This window comes from Mus caroli, unplaced genomic scaffold (assembly GCF_978045245.1).
Source record: "Mus caroli unplaced genomic scaffold, Mus_caroli_1 scaffold_17, whole genome shotgun sequence".
NCBI lineage: Eukaryota > Metazoa > Chordata > Mammalia > Rodentia > Muridae > Mus > Mus caroli.
This window is the reverse complement of record NW_028227272.1, coordinates 17095721-17106165: the sequence shown is the minus strand read 5'-3', so window position 1 is coordinate 17106165 and position 10445 is coordinate 17095721. Positions and strand designations below refer to the sequence as shown.

The 10445-nt window shown below is 46.9% G+C and overlaps 1 protein-coding gene across 1 annotated transcript; it reads left to right on the top strand.

Moving 5' to 3' along the window:
- The first annotated feature begins 2457 nt into the window (after positions 1-2457).
- LOC110311128 (cytochrome P450 2J2-like) lies at positions 2458-6584 on the top strand. Its single transcript, XM_021184358.2, has 5 exons — positions 2458-2631; positions 3161-3302; positions 3935-4122; positions 6137-6278; positions 6379-6584. Exons 1-5 carry the CDS (start codon positions 2467-2469, stop codon positions 6582-6584), a joined length of 843 nt encoding a protein of 280 aa, XP_021040017.1. The 5' UTR covers positions 2458-2466.
- Positions 6585-10445: the final 3861 nt, after the last annotated feature.

Genomic DNA, 10445 nt, shown 5'->3' with positions numbered 1-10445 from the left:
ATACATAAGAATCCCATTCAAGAAACTGTGGCTGTTTATATCACACACCCGTAGAATATACCCGTTCCCAGGACTGATGGGGTGTGAATGCTCAGCCCCTATTTCCTGTAAATGCCCATGAACTCTGTACCCTGGGCTGGATTCAAGGAGTTGGTAGGTACTCTGAAGACGTATACCAAAAGTTGAGTGTTGGACTTGGGAAGGAAGGTATTCATACCCAGAGGGTGATCACAGCAGATGGGGATAAGGATCTATTCATGTAGAGCTATGGGATACCTGGTGTCTCCACAGCTGGCTCAGACTCACGGCAGTGTGTTTACCGTGTGGCTGGGCTCTACACCCATAGTGGTGCTGAGTGGATTCCGAGCAGTGAAGGAAGCCCTGGTCTCCAACTCAGAACAGTTCTCTGGGAGGCCGCTCACCCCATTCTTCCGAGACTTATTTGGAGAAAAAGGTGAGTCTGCTCTTGCTATGAGGGAGGGAAGGTGGCTGGCTGTACATCGGTATACTCAAGAGGTCAAGGATTGTTAAGAACTGTGAACAGACAGAGCTAAACCAGGAAGACATTCTCAAACCCCACGTGAGGGGAGATGTTAAAAAAGACCAGCATAAGCCAGGCATGGTGGCGCATGCCTTTAATCCTAGCACTTGGGAGGCAGAGGCAGAGGCAGAGGCAGGTGGATTTCTGAGTTCGAGGCCAGCCTGGTCTACAGAGTGAGTTCCAGGACAGCCAGGGCTACACAGAGAAACCCTGTCTCAAAAACCAAAAAAAAAAAAAAAAAACAAAAAACAAAAAACAAAAAACAACAACAACAAAAAAAAAACATCATAAAAGCCCAAATCAGCCCCTCCCTGGCATCCTGGCCTTGAATGAATCAGCTTCATATTCCAACTCCCAGTGCACTCATCCACTCATCGTTAGATGGAGAACTGCTTCACTTCCTGGGGCGTACCTCAGAGGGCCCATGTCTGTGCCAGCTCAGAAGGGCCTTGTCCTTCCTGTCCTTCTTTTAGGCCCCTTTGTCTCCTCCATTCCTGTGGGGACTTGATGCAGAATCAGACTGGAGTATAAGGACAGGCATCTGTGAGCCCACCCTAAGGACTCACTGACCACCACCCCACAATGGCCTCTTCTCTTAGGCAGAGCAGCAGTTCAGAGCAGGTGGGGAAGGTTATTGGGGGTCTGCTCTCTAGGTCTGGTGCAGTTACCCAAGGAGCGGGGGCAGGTGCTCATCCTCTCTATCCTTGGACTCAGGTGTTATCTGCAGCAATGGGCTTACGTGGCGACAACAGAGACGCTTCTGCCTGACCACTCTTCGAGAGCTGGGCCTTGGCAAGCAGGCGTTAGAGGTGCAGCTGCAGCACGAGGCAGCAGAGCTGGCTAAGGTGTTTCGCCAGGAAGAGGGTGAGAGGAAGTGGGCCAGGGCAAGCCTGCCTATCCCTGTGCTCCTCCACGCCCATGCACATCCCTTCAGAGAAGTATACATTGTGTGTGTGTGTGTGTGTGTGTGTGTGTGTACCACTGAAGCCTAGTAACAGTAGCAGTGGTTTTGGCTAGGAGTTTCCCCAAGGTGAGTAGATACAGACCTAAAAATGCCTAAGTAAGTGGAAGCCTCAAGGCCTCCTCTATAGTTCTGCATGTGTTCACAGTCAACACCTAGGGCTTTTTACATTTCTTGCCTCGTGCACAGGTTTCTTTCCCTTCTGGACTTGCATAGGCCCCAAGCCTTCCTTTCCCATGGGGAGCCAGTACTCATCCTTTTAGACCTAAAATTCCAGTCTTAAGGTGTTCTCCCCAATCCCAGGCTTCTTAGCTCTTCCCAGCAACGACATGCCTGCACCACATTGTGTCTAACCAGCCTTCCATGCTTCTCACAGCATCTTTCATAGAACATGGCTCACAGGAGGTGTTGGGAAGCACCTGATGGGGGCTTGACTGAGGAGTGGTGGTGTCTGAACCTGGATGAATCCTCATACTTGGCCCTCCCCTCTCCTCACAGGGAGAGCCTTCGATCCTCAGATCCCTATCATCCGATCCACAACGAGAGTTATTGGGACCCTGGTGTTTGGCCATCACTTCCTCTCTGAGGAGCCCATCTTCCTGGAACTAATTCAAGCCATCAACCTTGGCCTAGCTTTTGCCAGCACTATATGGCGCCGGGTAATTGGCTCTTGGGGAGGCTGGTGTGTAGGCCATGGGACTACCTGGATCCAACTCAGACAGGAGCCTCCATCAGGGTCTGGCTGGAATGGTAAAAAGGCAGGAGTTGTGGCTGGGTCTGACTCTGGATTTCTTAGGCTCACATTTCTGTCTATAATGGGCTCTCCACACAAAAGGCAGCCCTGAGTTTCCTAAATCAGATGCCCAGTCTATTTTGGAGCCCCTGGTACAGTGCTCAGCTGTCATGCTCAGGCCTGGTGCCGGAGTAAGCTCTGAGAGGGCCATTCTCTCCACAGCTGTATGACATGTTTCCCTGGGCCCTCCGCCACCTCTCAGGACCCCATCAGAAGATATTTCAGTACCATGAGGCTGTAAGGGGCTTCATCAGTCATGAAATCATCAGGCACAAGCTCAGAACAGCTGAGGCCCCCAAGGATTTCATCAACTGCTACCTGTCACAAATCACCAAGGTTAGTCTGGGGCACTCATTTCTCAGCCATGAGCCACTTCGCATGTTTGCCTCATTCTGCAAACTTTTGGGCACCTTGAAACCTGGACTAAGAAAGGGTCTTTCCAGGCCAGAGCTAGATGGTAGCCTACAGATGGTAGGCTAGAAGAGGGTATAGATGCAGAGGGTAGAGTTCCATAGCCATCCCCCTATTGACGCCAATCTATCCTGGGTCTCAGGCCCTCCTCTATGGGCCTCACACTCAAGAAAGCTCTGATCCTACAAGTCTTGAGACAAATCAGACCTTAGGAAGATACCAGGTCTGTGCTACAAGAAACCCATAGAGGGCTGGAGAGATGGCTCAGCGGTTAAGAGCACTGACTGCTCTTCTAGAGGTCCTAAGTTTGATTCCCAGCAACCACATGGTGGCTCACAACCCCTTGTAATGAGATATGGTGCCCTATTCTGGTGTGTCTGAAGACAATAAATATTAAAAAGAAGAAGAAAGAAACCGTTAGAGCCAGAGCTGTTCCTTCCCTCACCTTCACCAGGCCATCGATGACCCTGTCTCTACATTCAATGAGGAGAACCTGATCCAAGTGGTGATCGACCTCTTTCTGGGAGGCACAGATACCACGGCCACCACACTGCACTGGGCACTCATATACCTGGTCCATCACAGAGCCATCCAAGGTAGGGAATGCTCAGTTATACTTCTCCTATGCCTAACTTCTCTAGTCTGTTAGTCCCAAGTTCTATGGGCACGGGGGAGGACCTGTTGTCATCTCTGTGGCTCAGGGATCAGTGGCAGATTTGAGTCAGACAGGAGGGATTTCAGCTCCCAGCCTGTGACTTGCTACATGACCTTAGGAAATCATTCTACCTCTCAGAACTGGTGGCCGGGGAGGCGTGGCTTCACTCATTCACTAATGACTCCCCACCTACTAAGTGCCAGGCCCTGGGGTAATGATAAGATCACAGTTGTGGGGAACAAAAGTACCTGGAGTTCTCAAAGGAACAAACTGGCTGCAACCAGCTCTGTGAGGGCAAAAGTACCTTCTCTGTAGAGCCTTCATTTTCTCAGATGTCAGATGAAGACAGTAGACCCTAGGTTGTGAGGCTCACATCCAGGTCTTTTCCCTTCTCATAACGTCTCTCTCCAGGAGTGAACCTTACACAGAAGCAAATTTTCTCTCCTGTGATACTGTTGGTGGTGGGGTGGAGGTATGACCTAGGGCTGTGACTGTAGGGGCTGCAGTGAGGAGGGGTGGTGTGGGGAGGCGGGGCCACAGCTATCTCCCAGGGCCTCACTGAGCTGTCTGCAGAGCGTGTGCAGCAGGAGCTGGATGAGATGCTGGGAGCTGCACAGACCATCTGCTATGAGGACCGAGAGCGACTGCCCTACACCCGTGCTGTCCTCCACGAGGTGCAGCGCCTTAGCAGCGTTGTGGCTGTGGGTGCTGTACGCCAGTGTGTGACTTCCACTTGGATGCATGGTTATTATGTGCCCAAGGTAAGTCGTTTGAAATAGACCCAGGCAGACCCAGCACCTGCAGAAAGCACTCTTCCCAGCACAGGCACTTGCTACCGATTCTGTCAACCTGACAGCTGTCATTCATTCAGTCAGTCACCTGTGACATTTGGGGCAGTGGCTATGACAGAATACAGCCATTGATTGATAACCTTAAAGATTCCTGTGCTTGAGAGGTATTTTAAGAAACTTCTTATTGTCCACACATATTTCATGTAGTTCTACCATGTGCAGGGCCCTAGGTTTAATACCCAACAATACACAAGTAAACCAACAAATACAAGCTAGGCTAGTAGTACATCCCACAACTCAGAAAGTAGAGGCAGGAGCATCAGTTCAAGGTCATTTTCAGCCACATAGTCAAGGCCAGGCAAGATTATATGAGATCCTATCTCAAAAATCAAAACTAGGGGCTGGAGAGATGGTTCAGTAGTAAAGAGCACTTGATCTTCACTGAAGGAAAGTCAAGGCAGCAGGAGCTGGAGAGAACTGGTACATTTTATCTACAGTCAGGAGAGTGGTAGAGCACAAGTAATTGAAGCATGTAACCCGTTCATGCAGGTTAGTGCCCAGTCTGCTTTCTCTAGTCTTACCCAGGCCAAGGAAATGATGCTAACCTTATCTATCATAGGCCTTACCACCTCAATTAATATAATCAAAATAATCCCCACTGCCAAGCCCAAGGCCCATCTCCCAGGTGAGCCTAGATTTTGTTAAGTCAATACCATTTTAGCAACTGAGGGACAGTGACAGCAATGGACTCACCACAATGGATCCCCTTCAAGCTGTCTCTGCTCAGGTATTCTATGCGTTGGTGAAACTCAAGCTACCATTTCCTGAGGACAGGCTAGAATAGAGTCCCCAGGAGTCAGATGGTTCTGTAATCTGGGGCAAAGGCATGTTTAGCTTTTATGAATGAATATGGGGTGTCCTGAATCTGCACTGCAAACTAAAATCAGTCTGTGCTTCCTAAGGCACCAGATGTCATTGGAATGGGACGCATGAACAACTATAGCCTCTTTGCAAATGTCTCTTTATCTGAAGGGGATTATTAAGAATTATTGAGCTGGCTCAGAGAGAGAACTTAGTTGTTAAAGGATAAGGCTCACACTCAAAATAACAAGAATTGATTTGGCTGAGGTATGGCTTAGTGGTAGAATACAGCTTTCAACATGTAAGTGAAGCCCTGGGTTTATCCCCAACACCACAAAAAGTGGCAGGAGGAGCTGTCACAATTGCATGTGGCTATTAATCTCAGGCCAAGACCCAGGGAAATTCTCTGCACTGTCATGGGAAAATGTGTAGCTTGCTCAGGCACTAGAAGAAACATGGACTTTCCCAACACCTCTATGTAAAGCTCTGTGACCAGATCTGGGTGTCTTATGGGTCCAAGTGGCTGCAGCTTCAGCCCAGGTGGTGTAGCACCCTCAACAATGGCACACACCTACTAGAAGCCTTATCCCTAGCTGCTAACAGTGTTTCTCTTTAGCCCCGGGTCAACATGGAAAAGAGCAGTTTATTTGGGGTGAAGCCTTTGGCCCTTCCTGGTCCTATTTGCTCAGTGTGACTTTCTTTTCTGTCACTCATTCACTTCACTTGTGAGACAGAGTGGATGCTAGGGTTAGAACTATAGGGTAGGTAAGGGTTAGGAGTAGGGCTATGGTTACTGGGATGGTGAGGGCATAGTTCATGGTCTCTTTTCCCCACTATTAACCAGTCATGTGTCCATCTCTGGCTTTACATTTTCTGCCTTTCCAAAGCTTGATCTTTCTATCTCCATTCTTCCCTTCCCCCATCGTGGGCTGCCTTGATTCTAGAGGTATGAAACTCAACTCCTTAATGGGTGTGAGCGTGGAGGGAGGGCCTTTGAGGATCTCCCTGGGTCCTGGGCACTCCTGTCACTGCCACCCACATACTGGAGTTGCTTTAGCCCCAGGCCAAGGCTGGGTACTGGGCAGTCTGAGCCTCTTCAAACTACTTCAGCTCTTCTCTGCAGGGAACCATCATCTTGCCCAATCTGGCCTCCGTGCTGTATGACCCTGAGTGCTGGGAGACCCCTCATCAATTCAACCCTGGCCACTTCCTAGACAAGGATGGAAACTTTGTGGCCAATGAGGCCTTCCTGCCCTTCTCTGCAGGTATCAGGAACAGTGCTGGACCCTGGAATGGTATATGCAGGAGGATTATTGGGACAGACACAGTCCCCTGTTTTCCTTTGACCTTTCCCTCTGCTTCCAGGGCATCGGGTGTGTCCTGGGGAGCAGCTTGCCCGAATGGAGCTCTTCCTGATGTTTGCCACCCTCCTCAGGACCTTTCAGTTTCAACTACCAGAAGGGAGCCAGGGCCTCAGGCTGGAATATGTCTTTGGTGGTACACTGCAACCTCAGCCCCAGAAGATTTGCGCAGTGCTTCGCCAGAGCAGCCTCAGCCCTAGGGAGCCCTAGGCCTGCCACTGCAACACAGGAGGCTTCCATCTGTCAGCCCTCAAAATCAGGAACTAGGAAGAAGTAGATTTCTCCTAGCTCAGCTGCCCCAGTTCTCACACTAGCTCAGATGGTAATCCTGGAAAATGGACATAGCAAGATCTTGCAACAGTAACTAACTGGGTGTGAACAGGTTTTTTCTTAGAGTAGGACAATTATGCTTTGGCAGAGGAGGATTTTATAACATTTGATAAAGTTTGACTTTGAATCAGTTCACATGGTTCATTTGCGGGGAAATCAAATGTCACAATGTAGTAGCCAAGTAAATTAAAGGGAAGTGCTTTCCCATAATACTATAAACAGTAGTGCATGCAAATGCTGGGGACTGGTAACTGGTGGGGCTGGGGTGGGGGTGGGGTTGGAGGTGGGAGTGAGGGTGGGAGAAGGTGCACACCATTTTCTGTCCCCTCCCTGCCATCTTCAGACCAGAAGGAAGAAGTATCTAAATCTGTTATCTAGATAACTGTTGCCATAACATTTTCCATCAAGAACCCTGGCTCGACTTCCTCTAAAATAGTTGTAATGCTTTGAAATATTGTGTCTCCAAAAACATCTTATTAAAAAGAGAAATTTTTTGTATTAAGTGGAAATTAATATAAAAATGAGAAGCCACCACATACCTGCTAAATTCCTAAAAATCAAACTCTGGCACTCCTAAGAACTGGTTGCACAGAACCAAGAGCTTTCACACACCCCTGGTGACTGCTAGAGCATTCTCACATCATTGGTGACTGCTAGAGCGCTTACTTTTGCTGGTGACTATATCATCACCACAAATGGTAAAATGGTGGAAAAATTTTGGCCGTTTTTTGTAAAATTAGGTGTTGCACCACAACCCCAGCCATCTTAGCATTTTCTTCCAGAGAAACTGAATATATGCTTGGATGAATGTGAATTGTTTGATTCAGTTTTTATGCTACTTTTTGAAAGAGTAAAACAGATAAGTAATTTTTTTAAAATGAAAGATAAGTGGTTGCCAAGGTTTAGGAATAGGGCTATTAGAAAATTCATGAGTGGAGGCTGGAAAGATAAATCAGTGGTTAAAGACTTCTTACTGTGTGACAGGAAAGCCAGTGCAGCGTCTGCTCCATCTTGGTTTGTTTGTTTTGCTGAGGCCATTTGAGATTTAACTAGAATTTGGTCTCTTTGATAGAGAATTCCATGGAAAATTACCAAACTACATTCTAGGAACCTCGAGAACAAGATGCCCTAGCTTATCTTAGTTTCTGATAAAACTGCTTGCATGTGAAGAACCCTCTCCAGCTAACTGCTTATCTTAGCTTCTGTTAAACTGCTGTTTCTGCAAATTATCCTGATGTGGTTTTTGCCTTCAGACACTCATGCTGTGGACACTTGGAGCCACACCTGTCTGTGTCTCTGAGTACCCAAGTGTATTCCTAGCCAGCTGGAATAAAGATTTTCAATGGTCTCTCATCTGCGTCTGAGTGGTCACCTCTGGTCGACTCTCCGTAACAAATGCTTTTCCCAGAGAACTTAGGTTTAATTCCCAGAACTCACACCGTGGCTCAAAACCATCAGTAACTCTAGTTCCAGGGACTCTGATATCCTTTTCCCTTGGGCACCATGGTACACATGCACACATACAGGCAAAACAATACACATAAAATAAAAACATAAAAATAGTTTTTAAATGAGGGATCTTTCTAGGGCTATTGAAATTTCTTTCCTTTTTTGTTTTTTTTGTTTTGTTTGTTTTTTTAAGATTTATTTATTTATATATGTAAGTACACTGTAGCTGTCTTCAGACACTCCAGAAGAGGGCATCAGATTTCATTATGGATGGTTGTGAGCCACCATGTGACTGCTGGGATTTGAACTCGGGACCTTCGGAAGAGCGGTCGGCGCTCTTAACCGCTGAGGCAACTCGCCAGCCCCGTGATTGAAATTTCTTATTGACTGTGGTGATGGATGTATAACTGTATATATTTGACAAGACTCATACACACACACACACACACACACACACACACACACACACACACACAGAGTCTTCTCTCTCCCCATATATGTGATATATATACATACATACACACATACAATAAATAAGAAATAAAAGAGAAATAAGAAATCTAAAAGATTTCCATTGACATAAAGTGCTGTGTTTGGGCTAGAGAGATAGATGGCTCAGTGGTTAAGAGCACTGACTGCACTTCCAGAGGTCCTGAGTTCAATTCCCAGGAACCACATGGTTGCTCACAACCATCTGTAATGAGGTCCGATGCCCTCTTCTAGTTGTCTGAAGACAACTACATTGTACTCATATATATAAAATAAATCTTAAAAAAATAATAAAAAATAAAAATAAAGTGCTGTGGTCAGCACCACTATGATGCTGTGCCTACTTTTCAGAAACCATCAGGTTAGCGTTCTGGGCTATTGATCTGCTTTCCTAGGAGGGGCTGGGGGAGTCATAGGACCCTCCAGTCTCTGGACACTCCTCCCAGCAGTCTGGATTGGCAAGCCTTTTTGGCTTCTACAATTTCTCCTGAGAAACCTGTGATTTTGAAGGGGCTCCCTTTATCGGTGACTGTCACTTTCCCATCCTGTATATTTAGGGTTTTAGCTAAAGCATGGCCTGGGAGAGGCTTCACAGTCTCATGTTCACCGTCCACATGGATGGCTGTAACTCCCCTAGATTGGAAAAGCTTTCCGCTATGCTTTTTAAATATTTTCTATTCTTTTTAGTATGGAAATTTTCCCATTTTGTAGGTTTTGCCTCTTTGCAGCATCTCATCTCTCTGTGATGTTGTGTTCTTACGTTCTTACCTGTTTATCTTTGTTATTGAATGCTACCATCCCTTACCTTGCCTTCAAACCCTGATATTCTGCCCTTCTCTTGATATATTCTATTGGTGGAGTTTTGTGAAGAGTCTTTTATTTGATGTATTAAAATTTCCATTTCTAATAATTCAATCTGTTTTTCTTCAGTATTCCCTCTTTAAAAAGTTCTTTATTTATTGATAACTTCATACATGTGAACAGTGTATCTTAATTCTGCCCATCCCTAACTCCTACCTCCCACTCTCCCCAGAAGGCTCCTAAAACATCCCTTCTTACCCACCTGTCTTCTCCCTTTTTCCATGGTTTGGTTTGTTTTTGTAATCCACTGAGCCCACTTAGTGCTGCCTGTTGGAATGTTGGCCAATGTTGTGGATATAATCTGTGGCAGTAATCTTAGCTGAGGTTGAGATGTCACATCTTTTTAAATTCAGACTCCATTTAAGAGAACCTGACCTAAGTTTGAACTCAGGTAGACTAACAGGCTGGTACCTAGCATTAGTTTCCAGGTTGCCCCCCAACAGAACCTGAGCCTAGCTCTGGTCTCTAGGCTAATTAATCCCCAACACGAGCAGAGTTTCCAGATTACACCTCCAACAAGACCAGTGTCTCCAGGTTATTCCCCCAACAAACCTGCACCTCCCAGGTTACAAGCCCACCCTTCGCCTAACAACCACCAATGCAGAGGGAAACAGAAGTTAAGTCTGTGATGTGACTCCCAGCACCAGCCAATTATGTTAAAGGGCACAGCAGCTTTCCAGTTAGATGCTTGCACACATATTCCCTGTTTGCTGTTTACTGCAAAGCCTTGCCCCATAGACATTTGGGATTCCACACCACCAAAACCATCCTGTGTGACAGCAGTGCGTTGGGGGTGGGGAGTGGGGAGCAAGCTAGCTCGAAAAGAATAAAGACCCTGCTGTGAGTTGCATCAGATTGGCTCCTGTCTGTTTTGGGGGGATCACTAACATTTCCCTGGCACAACAAGGTGAATCCATGACTGTACCATCCATGACATGCTCA

What these genes read in the sequence shown, in the direction of transcription:
- LOC110311128 (XM_021184358.2), top strand. Translation starts at nt 2,467, where the DNA reads ATGTTTCCCTGGGCCCTCCGCCACCTCTCAGGACCCCATCAGAAGATA. An exon ending in ACCTGTCACAAATCACCAAG is followed by an intron (nt 2,632 to 3,160) that starts GTTAGTCTGGGG and finishes CACCTTCACCAG; the next exon opens with GCCATCGATGACCCTGTCTC. An exon ending in CTTCCTGCCCTTCTCTGCAG is followed by an intron (nt 6,279 to 6,378) that starts GTATCAGGAACA and finishes CTCTGCTTCCAG; the next exon opens with GGCATCGGGTGTGTCCTGGG.